Genomic DNA, 19,797 nt, shown 5'->3' on the forward strand with positions numbered 1-19,797 from the left:
AAATTTTTTTACTACCGGTTCTGTGGGTGTATCTTGGTGGGCATGGTGTGTCTTGGTGGGTGTGTCTTGGTGGGCGTGGCAGGTGAAGGATACTGCAAAATCTCCATTCCCACCCCACTCCAGGGGAAGGATACTGCAAAATCTCTATTCTCACCCTACTCTGAGGCCAGCCAGAGGTGGTATTTGCCAGTTCTCCGAACAACTCAAAATTTCGGCTGCCGTTTCTCCAAATGGCTCAAAATTTCTGCTACCAGTTCTCCAGAGCCTGTCAGAACCTGCTGGATTTCACCCCTGGTCTGGTTCCACATTAGCCTCTTTCTCCTGTTATTCCATGTTGTTCATGAGAATCTGCCTTAGATTGGGTGTTGACTATATGCAGGTTCTCACTTAATGCCTAAAAAAGTACAGTGTCCAGTATATAGGCGCTACTGCTTATTAATAATGCATTTGAATAGTTTGAGCTGTAAGCTGTAGGTGGCATCCAATTTTGTTCTGTCATTCTGCTTTTGTGGTCTGTTTTTAAGTAAGTAATCGCTAAAAATCAATCTGGTTCTATTAATTTGTCTCTTGAATGCCTGTTTCCTAATTAAATCTAATTAATTAATGTTAAAACTAATTCCATTAGTTGAGCCTCTTTGTGAAATGAGTCAGAACAAATATAGTGGTAGTTGAAAGTCTTGCTACAGACGATGGTTTGGATAGCATGTTCTGGGTGAAAGCTAGAAACATGTAAGTAAACATGGCAACCTCAGGATTTCCTGTATAATGTGTTTGTATGTCAACTGGGCTGTTCTACCATGGCTTCAACAAACTGGATTTGTTCTATAGATAGGTCAAGGCTAAGACTGAAAGCTCTTGAGGTCATGTTAAAATTTGATGAGATATTCATTTTAGTGTGCCCTGATGATGTTTGTTGTCAGTCAAGACCTGGTTTATTGAATTGATTTCTTCACCCCACAGTTATCCGTCATGACTGTTCACTCCTTTTCCTGTTTGCTGTACATAAGATGGCTGCCAAGATGGTAACAAGATATCAATCAATCAACCAATCTTTTATTACAGTCACAGACCAGATTAAAAATTAAAACATGAAAATAAAACAGAACAGAACAAGACATAGTCATATATTACAGTTTGTGGTGAGATCATCGATGGCCAGTCTAATTTTATAGACAATATAACAGAATTTAGCTTTCTTCAAGGAACTATCATACTGATCAGATACTAATAGCTGTACATAAAAAAGATTAGAATATTCCAGATATTTTACCAGACCTGGTGATAAAAATGAGTCCATGAGTCCATAGAGGATACAACATAACATGGATATGAGCTGAAGTTTCAATGGGCTTCTTGTTCATAGGGGCACAATCTCAGTTTTATGGGATTATTATTATTGTTATTATTATTAGCATCAATCCTCCAGAACTGCTGTGGGGAAAGCATTACAATGTGCTAGAGTTAATTAATAGTTAATACCCTTCAAAATTTAGAAGCAGTTATAGAATATAAACATCTTGCTTGTTTGTGGAGGTCTCTGACTACTCAAGAAAACATTCTTGGTGGAGCAGACAGGTCCTGTTGGACTTTCTGGTCTTTAATGCATTGTTTAAATGCACTTAAACTTAGAGTAAATTTATTGTCACTTTAAATGTACACTAATCAGCATACATCAAAATGAAATCTCGTTGCATACAGCTCTCAGAGTTACCACCTCCAATATACACTATATAAACATAACACAACAAACAAACAAACAAAAACAAATAAACAAATAAATATGCATATACCCGCACATATTATATGACACAAAGAAACAACATAGTCTAGTTCGGATGTATATATATACATGGCGAGAAAAACGAATCTTGCATGTTTACCAGACAGATGGCATAGGGGACAAAGCTGTTACAGAATCAGAATCCTGCCTTGAAATACCTTGAAACCTCCTCCCAGAGTATGTGTGGTCTCTAACAAAGCTTTGAGCTCTAAGCACATAGTGCTTACAAGCAGTATCCTGAGTAATGGGAAGTGAGCTTTTTATAATCATCTCGGCTGTCCTTACTTCTCTCTGTATGGACTTTCTATCTGAGGCACTGCTACCACCAAACCAAACAGTGTGCAATATTGCCAAATTTCATCCCTTCAGGAGTCACGAGTCCTGGATTTTGAACCCATTTTGTAAGTTAGTCCATTTGAGGTACCTTGGTTGTTATCCCATGATGTACCATTTCACCCAATTAAAGGTCATGACAATGAGAGTTTTAGTAGTATATACGATTGAGGAGATGATATCAGGATATAGACAAACAAGATGAAGTTTGTAAGGATTACACAAAGGATTATTACCAGAACTAAAGATGCTAGAGTATCTTTAGAGTTTCTCCAATTTGGTTCTCTTCAATAGTGTTTTACATCATGGGCTACGTTTGATTTTTTTTTTTTATTACCCTCCTGGTGAATGCCTCTGGATCGACTATAACTCTCATTGTGCTAGATGAAATAGCAATGGCCATATAAACTAAAGATAATGGGAATTGCAACCCAACATATCTGGCAAATGGAAAGACTGTGCTAGCGGGGTCTGGAATAAAATAAGTAGCAGTGTAGATAAATCTAGCCAACTTCGTATTCTTTTAATGTCAGAGAATTCTCAACTAGCATGCAAGCCTATAATTTGAGTTAAGAAATGGAATGTGACACCAAGGCTGCTATTTACACTGAATTACAGCGTAGTACATTAGCATGATGAATGCATGGGTAACTAAATGGATTTCCTTTTCTATACATCTATTTTACAACCACTACTCACAGATCTCCCTCTCTCTTTTTCATTTAATTCCCCCTATTAAACAAAAATTAGGTATAAAGTGGAGCATGTGCCACAGGCTTTAATTCCACTCCCAGATTTCTGGATAGAAAAAGCTCTTTGGTGCCTAACTTTTTCATAGTTAGTTGTGCACAGTCACTCACGCCCTTGTCACCTCTCGCCTTGACTACTGCAATGCTCTCTACATGGGGCTCCCCTTGAAGAGCACCCGGAGGCTCCAGCTGGTCCAGAATGCAGCAGCGCGGGTAGTGATGGGAGCAACATGGCGCTCCCATGTAACACCGCTCCTGCGCGAGCTGCACTGGCTCCCGGTGGTCTTCCGGGTGCACTTCAAGGTGTTGGTTATCACCTTTAAAGCGCTCCATGGCATAGGGCCTAGCTATCTGCGAGACCGCCTGCTGCTACCGACGACCTCCCATCGACCCGTGCGCTCCCACAGAGAGGGCCTCCTCAGGGTGTCATCAGCCAAACAATGTAGGCTGGTGGCCCCCAGGGGGAGGGCCTTCTCTGTGGGGGTTCCCACCCTCTGGAATCAGTTGCCCCCGGAGATAAGGAGAATCCATGACCTCAATGCCTTCCGTCATTCCCTGAAGACCCATCTTTTCCAGCAAGCCGGGTTGGCTTAAGAAATTTTTTTTTTTAAATTCTTTTAATTAGTTTATGATTTTTTAACTTTCGGGCCAAAATTTATATATATTTTTAAATGTTTTAATATTTGTATTCTATATTTTTTATCTTGGCTGTACACCGCCCTGAGTCCTCAGGGAGAAGGGCGGTATATAAATTGGAAATTAAATTAAATTAAATTAAATTAAATTAAATTAAATTAAATAATTAAATTAAATTAAATTAAATTAAATTAAATTAAATTAAATTAAATTAAATTAAATTAAATTAAATTAAATTAAATTAAATTAAATTAAATTAAATTAAATTAAATTAATTAAATTAAATTGGCAGAGTTCACACCAGATTTCCTAAAAGCTAGTTTTTAATTGTTTACCTAAGATTTTATTTCAGGAATGTAACAAATATAAATTTAAAGATAGGCATTTAAAACAGTACTGTACATAGCATCCAGGCTATCTAAACTGTCTCATCTAGGTTGCCATTTTTGACTCTTACTGTGTTTTGGAAATAACATTTTTGGGAAGAAAATCTTAGTGGTAAACTGAGGCCAGTCACTGTATGGAAAACTACTTTCAATTAATGCTTTATTTGGTTATTGCTGATTTTTTATTATTTTTACAGTGTTCTAAATCGCACTCCTGCAAACTTGATTCAGGAAATAATTTTAGTGGATGATTTCAGCTTGGATCGTAAGTATTACTTTTTTACTTTTTTTCTTTATGTTATGTTTTCTTTATGTTATGTTTACTCTCCTTCCTTCCTTCCTTCCTTCCTTCCTTCCTTCCTTCCTTCCTTCCTTCCTTCCTTCCTTCCTTCCTTCCCTCCCTCCCTCCCTCCCTCCCTCCCTCTCTCCCCCCTCCCTTCCTTCCTGATGTTTCATCTCATTTTTATTTTGGGGGAAGAAAGAACTAATTGGGGAAAAAGTAATTTTTTTCTTGTTTTGGGGAAGTGGGGGACAGCTGTGTAAGAAAAAAAGAAAAGAAAAAATGGCATTTCCCCATACCTTTTCAGGGAGACAGTCCTAACCATAAAGTTAGACGGTTCTATTAGATTTCATTAACTATCAATTGAGAGCCATAATCATAAGGATAGCAAGTAGCGTGCACAGCTAGAATTCCCAATTACATAAGCTTAAGACAAAGAAGATAATGCATGCTATATTGTACTTCTTGTAGATGAGAGTTGTTCTTGCTGTGGTTTTTATAGAGCAGAATTATCCCAGAGCAATAAAGTAGAATTCTATTGCAAAATTCATTATCCTTCCACCAGGAACCTTGAGCAAGAGCATACTGCTTACTCCCGCATTGCAGATGGACATTTTAGTGGTTTCCCCCTAAATACTAGAATATGTGGCTAAAATAATTTGGAACCTCAGCTGATGAAAACTATTTTGAGAACCAAATTCAGTGAGACATTGAAGATATCATAAACAATTGCATCTGTAATTTTAAAAAAAAACTCAAATAGCAGCTTGGGGCAGGGAGCATGATTATTTTTGTTAGAATCCTAGGGTCATCTTATCCCAATCCCCTCATGATAAAGAACATTAACTCATTCCTCCTCTATTGTATTTTTGGATGAAAATTACCCACCACCAAACCCTTAATAATTGTGAAAGCAAAAGTTGTATTGTAAGCTTTTCTTCTTATTAAAAAAATATTTTAGTAGAAAAGGCAATTCTCTTTGGGAATTCCTTCGAATTTCAGGGATGGAATGAAATAAATGCTCCCTTTCCATATAGTAATATCTTAACAATTTCAAATGGGAGTGGAGACTGGCTTGCCCTATTATTAAATATCTCCGTGCCTGGTTTAATAACACATTGTGGTATGGTTGCTGTGTGTAAGACCTGGGAGCTCACTGATCTGAAGAACTATGGAAAGTTAAGGCTACCACTGTGAAAAGGTTTATGAGCTTAAGAATTCTTTTATGTAGGTGAGAAGAAAGTAATACTTCAGATGTTAAAAAGGATTCAAGAAATGTGTTCTTCATTAATCTTTGAAATGCCTTTAAATCATAGAAAGGAGAAGATGGGGCATTATCAAGGGTGGGATTCAAAAATTTAGCAACTGGTTTTCTGCCCGGTTGCTGGGTGGACGTGGCCATGGTGGGCGTGGCCTATTCGGCCTCCTGCACCATGGCAGGGGGGGCATTTTTGCCCTCCCCTATCTCTGGAGGCTTTCCTCAAGCCTCTGGGTGGGCGATAACGCCTCCCCCAGACTCCAGAGGCCTCCAAAGGCCAGAAATGGGCTGGTTTCCAGACTTCCAGAACTTCCGGGAGGCCCTTTGTTCGCCCTCCCAGAGTCTCCATGCAAGCAGTGCACTTACCTGGCATCCAAAATAAGCCACGTGGACACTCCTGGGAGGGGCAGGGTGGGCGGGGCGGGGCCAGCCAGTCCTTGCAATTACCAGTTCGGTGAACCAGATGTAAAATTAGCATCCAATTCGCCCGAACTGGTCTGAACCGGCTGAATCCCACTGCTGGGCATTATGCTTTGATATGGTTTAGGTTTAATACCATCTTAAAGAGGTTGGACTTTGTTATACAGAATTTTTTTCTTTTTTCCTCCTTTTTTGTTTTTTTCAGCTTATTATCATTCTTTTTTATTGTATTATCACCATGATATGTTTTATTTCCATCTGTTAATTTCACAAACTTAAAATGAAATTAAATTAAAAGAGATGCATAGCCAATATTTTGGAATATGCATGGTATGTCATCAGTGGTTGGGAGCCAGACAAGGCTAACAATTTGGGATTAAAAGGTAAAATCAAAAGAAATCCAGTTTAAAAATTTGTGTATTTGCCTGAGAGTGTCTAGATGAAGAACAGTTTACTATATAATGTAAATACAAAATAGATATATTCAATTCACATGGTTCAATTCCTTTACAAATCACGAGGTAGCAATAAGTAGATAGCTGAGGGTATCTATCCTGCATCACTCTTGAATTCAATTGTAAAGACAGAACGAGATACTCAGCAGCAAAAACACTGCTGCCTCGCGCATCTAATCCATTTTTCTTTCTCATGTGAAAAGTCATGGCAAGAATCTGTTTTCTCTCACTTTGGACTTCACATTTTAAATCACGTCTTTTTTAAAAACTTCTTTAGTAGTAAAGAATGTATGTATGATAAAACAAGGTATTTCTCAAGAGGCTTGAAGAAATGTTGTCACTTCCCTCATTTATTATAGAATGTCAGAAAACGTCTCATCAGATTTCTTATCTCAAATTCTAATTTTCTTGTTGCATGTTGCTGCATTGTTTACCATCCAGGGATGTCTCATTGTTTCAGATATACAGTAGTCACTGAATAAATGATGTCATTATTTATAAAGCATCTTATCTAAACAGATATTGAACAAGCCTTCCGATTTTTCACCTTCTCTGCTGCCTTTCAACATATGTTCTTCAAGAATTGTTAGGATATCAAGGAAGAGGGATCTCAGCTGAACACTGTTGAGAACAACATACTCATTGGGACAACATTTCAGATAGTGGGAACTGTATAAATGGAATTGATCCAGGAGATGGTTGCCAAGTAAAGTACTTGGCTGGTGGCCTTTATACTTTTCCAGGATATCAAGGTTGTACAGAGATGATATCAACAGTTTTACAAAATATAGAAAAGAACAGAACATGTATCTGTGGCTAGTGCTGGGGGATTACGAGTGATCAACATGAGGAAACAAGATTCATCTGATATTTCTTGATCCAGAGACAAACATACACAATGCTGAATTCATTCTTTATGATAGTGAGTCTGTCTCATTTCCAATATCCTAGCTTCATAGAGTAATTCAGACTGAGCCAAATGAAAGGGAGACAAAAGAATAATCCAGTGAATTTAGAATGAAACTAAAAAAAGCTAATCCATGATGTTAAGAGTCATCTTCCAATTCTATTGTGCACATTGTGTATTGGGATGTAGAATATTACCTCAGATTACTCAATAATCACTTACCTGATGCTTCATTGTCCTTTACAAATAAAAACGTGTGTCTAAGACACTGACAGATAACACCGATTCTGCTCCACAATCCCTCTAAGCTATTTTAAAATTTGTGATTTCTTTCATTTCTGCAGTCTTTGGAAAACAGAACAGAGACAACATGAGCCACTCAGTGTGTGCATTCTCTTTCACTCTCTTTCTGTTTGACCAACAAAAGAGTGCAAAAACCATCAGTCAGTGCCAAATCTTAGGTTTCTTCAGGTTCTGGAGCAACAATATCCTTTCAAATCCCATTTCTTGGCAAAAAGGGAAAATAAAATAAACTGATATCTCTCTCTTTCCATTTCCCTATAACTTTTTATGTGCATTTATTTATCTCTAGCAAAAGTATGTAAATCTGAACAGTCCTTATAAAAAGAATTAGCTGTAAATTTGCCAAACAAAGTTTCTTCTTTTGTTGTTTAAAAAAACAAACAAACTATTGCTAGCTGTGATGGTGAAAAGAAAGCGTGCTATCTTTTTATATTGTTATGGGTCATGGTATCTATACTGGTTCTCACACTATGTGCTAGTTCACACTTTCTTCCAGCCTTCTATACTTTCTTCTTCTTGTTTTCAGTTCCTTTCTCAAGTAATTAAAGCCTTGTTAATTAGTACTGGCCATGCAATCACAGATTTTGTTCTTTAATTTGTTCCCATTTATCAGCTCTAAACGGTGGTAGATTAAGGTTTACTCTCTATTCTTCTTTTCTTATCAGTTACATAATCCTCACAGATAATGTCCTGGAATTGAAATATGTAAGGAAAACCTGTTTCTGTAGTTTTAAAAAAGCTACCGATAGAGATTGGCTAGCACATCCTGCTGTTCGACTTTTTTGGCGCCTCTTCTCTTGTTCAGTCCAAGTTGATGTTCTTTCAATTTGGAGGAATTTCAAGAGGCAGAATGACATATTATATGGAGGAAGCAAACACTGAAGTTCTAACACAGCGATCTTGCTGACAATTACAAAGGGCAACATAAGAGATTGGGGCAGGAATTTAAATATTTCCTCCATCTCTTGATTTTCTCCAGCCCTTCTTTCTTCCTTCTTTTTCAGAGTGCTTCTTTTTAAGCTTGGAGATGACTGAAGGAAAAAAAAAGGAAGGGAATTAAGGATAAATCAGTCATTAGTTTTTCATTACAAATGACCTCTACACATTAAGGAATTGGTGTGCTTTGCGAAACATATATTTTTTAAAAGCAGTATGATTTTGTATTCTAAATTAGAGGTGGGCAATCTTTTTTGTGGCTAAGGGCTACATTTTTAAAGAGGCCATGAGCTGCATTGTGGTGGGAGCAAGTTGTATTTGAAGTCTGCCTGTATTAGGACTGACAAAGTGTTAATAAAATGGTAGGAAATTGTATCATCGGCTTTAAACAGTCAGATGAGCTCCAAGTCTTCAGTAAGGAGAATTTAGGATCACCTGCAGCCCTCAGATAGCAGACTGCCCACTCCAGATCAAAGATGTCTGACATCAAACAATGCATAATAGTATCATCTAGTAGCTATCATCTTACAGAACATTATAAGCTTTGCAAGGCACCCACAGTCAAGGCTGAATTGTATCAGAGAAAATATTAAAGGAGAAGTATTAATTTCCCCCCCTTTTGGTTGATTTTGCTCTGAATCTTTCATCTTTTTTTCCAGGTGGAAAAAAAGGGTGGAAATTAATGAAGTGGACATTTCTTATCTTACAAGTATAACCCCAGAGGAATAAAAACTGCATTCCCATAATGAAAGGGAAATGCAGGTGAAAATTGGTTGGCAAGGGAAAGATTTAAGCATCTTCTTCTCATTTACTGATAATAGCACTTTATGATGGCTGTTAGGCATCTTTTTATACTTACACACAGTTGTAATATAATATATGGAGTCTGCCTTACTGTGTCAAAGAGTTCGGTCATGAGGAAAGGAGATGACAGGTTAAATGAAACCTAGTAGAGATACTTTAAGCAACAGAATTATTTACCCTGGAATTACCAGATTGATTGATACCATAAATTGAAAACAAAATGTTGACCTGTTCTGAGAACATGGGACAAATTAACTGCAGCTTTCTGTCTGTGCCAAATGAACCAGGCATTTCAGCCAACTGGATTTTCCTCCCTTTTCTTTAGCTGAAGACTGCCAACTACTTACCAGAATCCCAAAAGTCAAGTGTCTACGCAATGGACATCGAGAAGGTGAGCATGAGAAAGTTTGCAGAAAGCATTACTGTTATGAGGTCTTAATGGAAATATAAATTAAGGCTTGTGGCAGAAAGAATGTGGAATTACCTCTTCTGAACTGAGCATGCTCCTTTGCTAGATCTACTTAAAAAACAAACAAACGTGGAGACATTCAGATTTTTGACTCTCATTGTCAGGCCAACGGGAAAAGTCCAGATCAAAGGGGCTTTATAAGAGAGGGTTGAGATCTAGAGATTATACTCAGCTGTACTGAAAAGGAGGAAATATGAACATTTCCAGAACTTTGTATAACTGACCAACTATCATGAGCATAAACCACTTGGTACTGCCTGAAGGGAGTTTTAATGCTTCTCTCATAAATCTCAAGTTGCAACTTGAGTCCAAAACTCCGGCAACATTTTTAGGTGAAAACAAGAAATAGAACTAACTGATGGTTTTCAGCATTGGAATTACAGTCTACTCCAAAATTTCATACAACTTCTCCTGGCATTTGTAAGCATGGTAACGTCCCAAAGCAGTGCTTGCTAATATTCCCAACCCATATTGCTAATCCAAAAAAATATGATAGAATAACAAAGAATCAAAGGGCTATAACCCGGGTAATTTTGCTAGATAACAACTGACATAATTGAAAGACTTAAAAGATAGCTGAGGGTTAGGAATATAGTTTAGTTATAGAGTACAGACCTGCTGCTCCGTAAAATTCCGGCTTGTTAATCTGTCTGGAATACAGGCTGCTGTCTTATCTAGCAGAGCTGATTTAAAGTTATTATTATTTGAGTCAAATTATGCAGATGCCAAATATGGATAACATTTAGACCAGGAATTAAAATATTCTCCTAAGGTTTTGCAAATGAAATAAAAGAAGTGGAACCTGAGTACTTTAGAAAAATAAAATTTTCTCAAGAAATCCTAACTAAATATCCAGATTCTCCTTATACTCGAGTGGAAGCAATTAACATTTCCCTTGATATCCTTCAAAGCTTCCCCAGGCCTCATGAGCAGATTAATAAGGGTTATATGTAGGGAAGGAATTACTATAGAGCACTTCCTTTAGGAGAACGTGTCTTGTGAATAGAGACAGTTGCATTTCACCTTTGTAAAACATGTCAGGTTGTTTAAAAAAGATGAGAAGAAAAGACTAGAAGATAAAAAACAAGGAAATAATTTAAATGCAGAAAGGAAGTTATTATTATCAGTCAGGTTCAATAGAATTCAGTTGTCTTGGGAAATTCCTAGGCCTTATGGAAAAGAAAACATTAAAGGAAATATAGAGAGAATGATGTGGCGGAACAAGATCTGAATACAACATACAAGCAGAGGTCCCCAGAGGAAGGAGAAGGGAGATTCAGTAAGGTGTAGAAGAAATAAGAAAGAGTATTTCCTATGTATTAAGGTAGTTATAAACTTGGGTCTTTTGTATATGAAGAAATATCTTTAGGTAGGCAAAAAAGGAGACATTATTTAAGAAAGAATCAGTTGCCCAGGAAAAAAAAATTACTGAGCAGGAGGAAGTTTGTGTTAAGTCATCAATATACAATGGGTTTTGGCTTAGTAGACAGTACATTGATGCTTTATTGTTACACTAGAGTGGAATTAACAATTAGTTAATGATTGATAATCTCCAGAAGTGCCATAGTAGTTGAACAACTGAGCCAGGCATGTAAAAACAAAATATGATTTGTGTTGATCAGTAAAATGGAAACAAGTAAATGTTGGTATACAGCAGTGTTTTTCAACATTAGCAACTTTACAATATGTGTACTTCAATACCAATATTAACATCAGACCAATAATCAAGAAGTGAACAATACCTCAATCGAGAAACTGCCAAACAAGCTAACAATAAACAGTCCAACCAAAAAATCACCGAGACCACTCCCACGAGCACTGGCAGGGGAAGCCACTATAATATAAACTGAGAGCAAATCCCACTCTCTACTAGTACTGATGATGGTACCAAGTTTGGGTAATGAAACGTCGGCAAGAAAACTACCAAATTCAGAGAGCACCAAGGACTTCTTTATTTCAACCCTGAACTACAAACATTCTTCTTTGATACATTCATTAAAATAAGTTAGTTTCTTTACTCTTCATTTTCTTGCCTTTCTTGCCTTTCAGGTCTAATCCGCTCCCGAGTAAGAGGTGCTGAAACAGCAACAGCTGATATTCTCACCTTCCTGGATAGCCACTGTGAAGTGAACAGTGAATGGTTGCAGCCAATGCTTCAGAGGGTAAAAGAGGTGAGCACGTTTTCCTTATCTCTAGTCCACGTTTTTGCTTTCAGTTGACCAGAGTCATGTCAGTTGACCAGAGTCAGGTTCTTTGGCTGTTGCCTAAAACCAAAAGTTCTCAGAGTTCCTTTTAGGCAAGATTCATTGAAATAAAAGGAATCACATTGCAAGAATTCCAGCTGTCAATTTTACAGCTGATATATCTTCCTATATATTAGGGCTTTCTGGTTTTCTTTCCAGCAACCTTTGTTTTTTTTGCTCAATACACGGACGTTTGCTATGAGCTGTTTACATAAGAGGCTCCATAACTTTTAGTTTGGAATTGACTTTTACACCTAAAAGTGTTACAAACAGAAATGAGGAATTCTAATGTCTTTCTTCTCTTTGATGCATTGCATTCCTTATCTTGCTGCAATTGTTGCTCTCACTATATAGCAAGGTCCATGGTCTCAAAACTATGAAGATAACCAATATGAAGTTTAATTTCCTATGTTGTAGAATAAAATTCTCATGGAAGGAAAACTGGAAAGCATTAACTCTTCTTTCATATATCATTTTAATTTTAAGATGTGTAGACTTCAACTCCCAGAATTCCCCAACTTCTGGGAGTTGAAGTCCACATATCTTAAAGTTGCCAAGGTTGGATAGCTACCATGCAGGTAAAGAATATACAATCCAAGATAAAAGAGAAAGCATATTCCAAGTGACTCATGCAGCTGGAATCTGCAAGAGGTAGGCACACTATAGTGTGAATTAGGAGGCTAAGAAAATACTGTTTAAAGAAATTGACAATGAAAAGTAAAAGTGGAGACTGTATGTTATTTGACCTCTGTCTTCCAAACTAAGAGAAATGCTGAAAACTCTGTAAATAAGTAAGTTTATAGAAAACTACCCAGAATGTAGATTAAGTTAGGTATAAGAATAGGCTCAAGATATAATATACTAGGTAATCTTTAAGTTTTATTATACAATATATCTATGAAGCAATAAGTAGAATAAGCAATAAGGATGAAACCTGTGTTTATTTGTTTCCCCTTCCTCTGCCTGAATTATCCAAAGTGAATCCATAACAGTGCTGTGTAGAGTGAACGTGGAAAGAAGGAGTTAACCTTGAAGGAAAAGAGGAAAAAGAAGAATAAATGATACAGCTGAGTAGGCAGTTCTCATTCTGGATGTGCCAAGGGGTCATGAAAAAGGTGTGATCTGCAGTAGCAGAGATAGGTAGGCTGATCTTCCTGCCAGCTGTAATGCCTGCACAGTCTTTTTTAGAAAGAACCTTCCTAGATATTTAACAAGGCCCAAGAGACAGGTGGGAGGAACTGGTAGGGATGCAAATTGCAGATATGTTCAGCTTAGTGCCAAGAGGGGAAGAAGGTGAAACGTCTGAGATGGAGATTTGAAAACCCTCAGCTTAATAAATCCTCCCCTTCAGCAGCCTATAAATGTCTGATTTATATTTGCTCATAAAATCATGTTGCTGAATGGAGCAACAATAGTGACAACTACTCCTATACAAAAGGAGTTCCACAAGGCAGCTTTGTGGTAGACAAGAAGATTGCTCCAAAATGTCCTATCATTGTGTAGGAATACATGGCAGGATGAGAAGTGAAAGACTTACCTTTATTGAATAAAGATTTGTCTTAGATGTTTGTCTGGTACATTCAGTGTCAACCAATGTGAGTTCATCAGGTGTGCCGATATATTGTTTTTTAAAAAGCCAATCATTCACCTCTTTAAGAAAATGTGTACTTCTGTCAGGGCACTAAGAATTTTGAACGTTTTTAATTACCAGGATTTTTCTTTTTTGTTTTTGCTTTATAATGATGGGAGCTAAAACAGATATAAATTAATAGGTTAGTCAAGTGCTACACTTGATTTTAGCTAAAAGGCCAAGAAGTGACTAATGGGTTAAATATATATTTAGATATCTCCAAACCTCTGCCTTTGTCTCTGTGTGCAGATCCCAGGAGAATGTCTGCACACAATCCTTGCATTGAAGAATTTCAAGTCATGTTTTTTAAGATAATTTTTTCTTACACATAATTTTTAAGACCATTATTTTTCAAGTTGGTCTCTATTGGACACCATATCAATTAGCACTGAGATTTTTTGCAGCTTATCAGTACCTTATCAGTGCTTTCTTTAGCCCCAAAAGTTATAATGTTTAAAGGTTAACATCTGGCAAAGTTACAAAAAATGAATCAACCTAGAAAAATAGATAAATACCTGTTTCTACTCCTTTGCTCATTCCTTTGTTTATATAATCCCAAATCGAGCTATGAAAAACAACGATAGTAAAGGTATTTAAATTGTGTTTATGGATTTCAAATGCTTAATCCTGATTTTTTACTTACAAAGCACTCAGGCTAAGCAATGTTATTAGGTCAACTGAAGTAGTATACAATTGCTGCAAACTCTATTGGAGTTCCAATAAAGCTTGAACTTTCTCCTGAGTTTTTTCTTTATTGACTATATATTCTAGAGATGTTTAATTCTTTTAATTCCACCCTAGATTCCATTGCATGCCCTCATCAAACTTTGTGGTGGCATAAATGTTAACATCATAGGAAATCCCCCAAAGAAAAGTTAACAAGAAAAATATAAAAAGAAAGCACACTATTGAACTATGTACAGTATTTTTATTTTTAAAAGGGCTTTTGTCGAGGACATGTAATTTTTAAAAGCCTGTGTATGCCAAAAAATAAAAGCATTAAGAAAAATGGAGTTGAAGCCATGGACAAAATAGATACAGAAAATTTATGGTCTACAAAAAGAGTTACTGTAAAATGGTGCAACTGTAAAAAAATGATGATCTTTTCTGTGGATTAAGAAAAACAAAAGCCCATTAAGCAGGCTTGGCTAACCAGAATTGTCATTCCACTGATGCTGACAGTAAAGCTTACCAGACTTGTATTGATCATCATGTGTGTAGTAATATGTTCTACTGCCATTCTCTTGCAAAGATTTTTTTTTTGAACAAGAAGAAATAACTACATATTTTTTGTCTCTTCCTATATTTCTCTGTTCTTTCTACTTTGCACTCAACAAGTTGCATCCAAACCTAGCAGAGTTTATTTGTATCTCTCCCCAGAATGCTGAAGAACTTACTCATTAATAAATCCTCTGACAGAAGAAAGTTACACCTTGCTGCTGTGTTGATTAGTTTTTTACAAGGAAACTTTCCAGAGTATCTTAGTGTCACTCATAAAATGATAAATGCTATTTTTGCACCACAGAAGTGGAATTTAGTGCTTGTGAATTATCACTTAAAATTGGGCTGTTTATCCATGAATAGACAGACCTTCTTATGATTATACTTTTTCTGCTAAAAAAAAAATCAACAGAATTTCTGATTACATTATATAATTATAAATTCAGTGTAACTTCTGATATTATCATTTCTGAAACATAAAAAAAAATGAAGAGACAAGAATGAATTTGCAAAGACAAAACCTGGAGTTAGGGCCTTTGTTAGGGAGCTACCTAAAATATATTGAAGAACAACAAGATCCAATAATTTGGGTTTCCACAATTTTTCATTCAGTGACCAGGATGAAAAATGGGTCTATCGCACATTTCCTGGAATTAATTATATTTTTATGTTTTTTCAGTATCTTTTGGGGGAAACTTGACATTTTTTTTGTTTGTTTTTGTTTTAATAATGGGCACTTCCATGACGTATTAACCCCAGTCCTAGATCAGCGCCACACCTCTGTCATTATCTCTCTTCAGCTGTGAAGAAGTGCTGTTTGGAAGCTGATTTTTAGCTGTAATACTGGAGCTTGAAGGCAGACCATTTTACCATTAGATGGAATTTGTGGCTTGGCTCTTTATGTTGCTTTTCAGCTTCAGAAATCCTGGCTTCATTGGGTCTTGTTCTGTCCCCCTTAGCCCAGTTGAAGCCAGCAGGAATAATATTGACAAGGTTTTGTTGAACAAGGCAAGGTTCTCTTGCTTTTCACCCATGTACCAGCTTCTTCAAACTGCGAGGCTGGCTGGTTTTTTAATTTCTTTTCCTTTCCCTTATTGTAGCATGAGGGGAATAGATTTTATTGCTACAGGACATGCTGGGGAGGGGTCATAGATTGATGCTCTTTGTTTCTCGGCCTCCTTGAATCAGCAGATGAATAAACAGTGTTGGAAAGGAGAAACGGTGGCAGTATGAAAATGCCGTATGTGGAATTCATTTGTGGAAATCACAATCGTTTTTATGAGTTTCCTGCTTCAAAATTATAGGAAATAGCTTTGCTGACTTTTGGTGATCAACTCCAGCACCCATAAAAAAAATGGGAGGGGTGTGAGTTGGCTGACTGAAACGACACCAGCTGTTCTTGGCACATATGCCATAGATATGGGTGCGAACATTCTTAGGTGATGTGGGCACACCCTTGGAGAACAATGTCAGAGATACATGAATCCTATGAGAGAAGATGAGTAATTAGGTATTATTAGGTATTATTAGGCTTAATGAACAACTTGGAAAAAAACAAGCCTGAGGAAGTATTTTAATCAGCATATAGTTCAAGTGTAAAATTGGGAGATTTCTCCATGAAAAACTAGCATGAGGGGAAAGTAACCTGAGATGTTTTGCACTATAAATTCCTGCCTATTCGGTAAGTGACATCAATGGGAATTATAGTTTTTTTTAAAAAATACTTGAAGAGAACCAGGCTGTCTACTCCTCTACTTTAGCAACACTTTTTCTAGACAATTGCAAGAGGTAACATTAACAGTATCTGAGAGTCCCTCTGATCAATACAACTTTGAAATGGCGTGCTGTACTTAATGCCTGAAAGTGGAGAACGATAATTGCACTGTGAAAGTTTCACTTTTCGCATTGAAAAAAAGCTATGGGCTGCAGTTGTGTATGTGAATATCAATTTAAAAACCTGAAGGTAACACTTCTACCACTTCTTTCCTTCTATCATCTTCATCTTAAAACCCACTTAAAACATTACTTTCCTCTTAGAAAAAAAAATCCAACATTCTTTCTTTTTTCCTACTTTTTTCAGGATTATACTCGAGTAGTGAGTCCTATCATTGATGTCATCAGCTTGGACAATTTTGCCTATCTAGCAGCATCAGCAGATTTGAGAGGAGGTAGGTAAGAATAAATTGATTCTGAAATATGATATTTCTGGGTCTTTATCGCTGAGAATCAGCCCCATGACAGATTCCTTTTATCTCCTGAGGCACTTCCAGCTAAGTAGTCCAAGTATTCAAGTATGTGCACGTATTCTGCTGTATGCTTGTGAACTGATTTTCTGTGGGACAAGAAGAGGCAGACAATCGGTTGGATAAATGTATGAGATGTATAAATGGAAGGTAGCATAATCTGGTCCCTATACAATTCCCTGAACAAGACAGGGCGTAGCCCATTGACCTGATGTGTCACGCGCTGGCCACGCCCACACCTGGTTTAGCAAGGGAGGGAAAAGTCCCGATAGTACGTCACGTGACGCCGCTGTGACGATGCAAGTTTGACACCCCTGCTGTAGAGAATGTAGCCTTACAGGGATCACAGTTTGCACAACTTCCTAATTAGTCACTGCTGCATCTGTCTTTCCTGCTGTGCTGCTGCTGCTCTTCTCCTATTCACTTCTTTTCCATATCATAAGAATAGTAATATATGAAAAAGAAAATTTCAATAGCAACACATGACCAAGGCCATTACATTAAAAAGAAGCTAATTTCTTTCGTAAGAAAATATGATAAATCAAGCATTTTATTCCAATAATATTAATAATGTAGCATTTAAAATTCATTACAAATTAAACATTATTAATCATTAAAATGCGGTGTCATTTGGCCAATAATAAATAAACCAGAGTCAACCAGAGTGCTAAAATCTAAATGTATTCATTGATAACATTTAAAGCAGAGTATTAATAATTTATTGGTTCCTCAGAAGTCAGAGCTGCACAAAAGGACAGTGACACATTTCTAAACATAAATGACCTCCAACATCTTGTTGCTCTTTCGGGGCACCTCTGAAAGCCACCTAAAGCAACAGATTGGATGGGTCTGCTCATTCTCTTTACATACATGCTAGATGTTTCTGCTGTTTTTCTAGATAAGGTATTATTTCTCAATATATTGCACAACCATTCACATTTCATTCAATACTTTTAATAGTCTTTTTGATAGGTAAGTATGTGTGCACCTGTATACCTTACTGTTTTCCTCCTCCTCCTTCCTCTTGTCATGTTATGAATATTTGGTCTTTTTGTCAAAGAGATTGATATTTGATCTTTCTCAAAGGATGAGCAAATTCTTAGGCAAGCACTCTCCTTGCTGTTGGATGGGCACATGTCCATGGATACAGCCTAATTTCAAATGCAATTTGAAATTTAATTTCAAATGCATATTTCAAAAGCAAGCACAAGGTAACTAGTCTATAGTTCTATATGGCCTTTGCCCACAACACATAACTAAGTCAATGGGGGTAAGTAGTTAATATGTTATAAGAATACCAAAAAGGGTTCAAAAAGGGTGAAAGTAGCTTTCACTCCAGGAATTAGATTTTGCTCACAAGAGATACAGTTTTACATAGGGCTAAATTAGGCTCACCTTTAGTCTATCATGGGAATATAAAAACCCAGGCAATGTCTACTTAGACTTCCAAAAAAGAGAGCTGCAGAGAAAGAGCCACCAACAAGTGATAACACCATAAGACATTTTCTCAGCAGCACACAAAACCTTCAGCTGACCACCAAACAATCATAAAGTAGTCAAGGAAGAAAACAAAATATTGAGGAAAACTATGCCAGAAAACTGCTTTCTATGCATCATATGAGCCAGTTTTCACACTGCCAGGATAAAGCACTTGTGCAGATTAGCCTCAGATGCAACGGTTGGCTCCACTGTGCTGGATTGCAGGACATCCAAGCACTCAGTCTTTTTCCTAAAAGAATTGCTGTGCCTCAAGCACCTTTTTTAATTTTTGAAAATCTCCCTCATTGTTCTTTATTTGCCAAGGCACATCTGCCTTTCAGTTCTGCAATTCTCACCTGCATGCATCTTTCTCCAGTCACGTCCTTCCCACCGGATATACTCAATTTGCAACACTTGTAAGTCAGATGGCATTTTTATGTGGTGCACATGGGGAAAAGCCAATTACAACAAACAGAGACACTTTGTTCCCGGAAATACATGTCATCCCATTGAGAGTACTGATTAATGTCTCATAACTTTGGCAGCCAATGAGGCATAGGACAACCTGAATAGAAAGCTAAAGCACTAATGATTGCCTTTCTTTCTGAGAACCAATATAGGAAGTTTGGAATGTTACCGAGCACAGATAAATACCAGTGAGTGTACTTACTGTGATTCTTTAAAGCCAGGCTGATCATCTGCATAGGACTATCCTATAGAAGTCTTTTTCTGCTCTAGATTCATATGTGCAGAAATAAAAATGCCTAATTGTCATGCTATGCTAGTTAATCTTTAAGTCTGGATACAAGGTTCTATGTGTTTTTATGTTCTACATTTTAGGATTTGACTGGAGTCTTCATTTTAAATGGGAACAGATTCCCATTGAGCAAAAGTTGTCCCGGACAGACCCTACCCAATCTATCAGGTAAATTCTTTCATGCAAGCTCCTCTTGGAATCCCAGTTTAGATGTAATCTTTCATCTTTTATCTAATATAAGAAGTGGTCTCACTGGTTGATGTAACCATGAGAAACATTCAGAAGTTATGTTTACATCACTTATGAGATGCGATAAGTCTCTTTTGCTCCTGAAATTCTTGACAACTACTTGAGATTCTGTCTGGTGGCCCCACTGCACTGCTATAATAACAGCAAGATATTGGTTATTGTATAACTGTGTATGGTTTTTATAGATTGTACTTGTTTAATATGGGAAATTTTACTGTGCCTGTTTGAAAAAAATATGTGCATTTAATTGATCTTTTCC

At 36.9% G+C, this 19,797-nt stretch overlaps 1 protein-coding gene across 1 annotated transcript in view; it reads left to right on the top strand.

The window, feature by feature from the left end:
• The window catches only part of GALNT16 (polypeptide N-acetylgalactosaminyltransferase 16), a 195,819-nt gene that overhangs the window by 139,566 nt on the left and 36,456 nt on the right, over positions 1 to 19,797 (top strand). Inside the window, exons 5-9 of the mRNA XM_070931259.1 lie at positions 4,082 to 4,149; positions 9,573 to 9,638; positions 11,766 to 11,887; positions 16,891 to 16,978; positions 19,373 to 19,457. Of these exons, the coding sequence (XP_070787360.1) occupies positions 4,082 to 4,149; positions 9,573 to 9,638; positions 11,766 to 11,887; positions 16,891 to 16,978; positions 19,373 to 19,457 (429 nt within the window). The remainder of the gene's footprint in view (positions 1 to 4,081; positions 4,150 to 9,572; positions 9,639 to 11,765; positions 11,888 to 16,890; positions 16,979 to 19,372; positions 19,458 to 19,797) is intronic.

The sequence above is a fragment of the Pituophis catenifer genome, unplaced genomic scaffold (genome assembly GCF_029215685.1).
Source record: "Pituophis catenifer annectens isolate HBS135680 unplaced genomic scaffold, rPitCat1.0.hap2 SCAF_1, whole genome shotgun sequence".
NCBI classification, from domain to species: Eukaryota; Metazoa; Chordata; class Lepidosauria; order Squamata; family Colubridae; genus Pituophis; species Pituophis catenifer.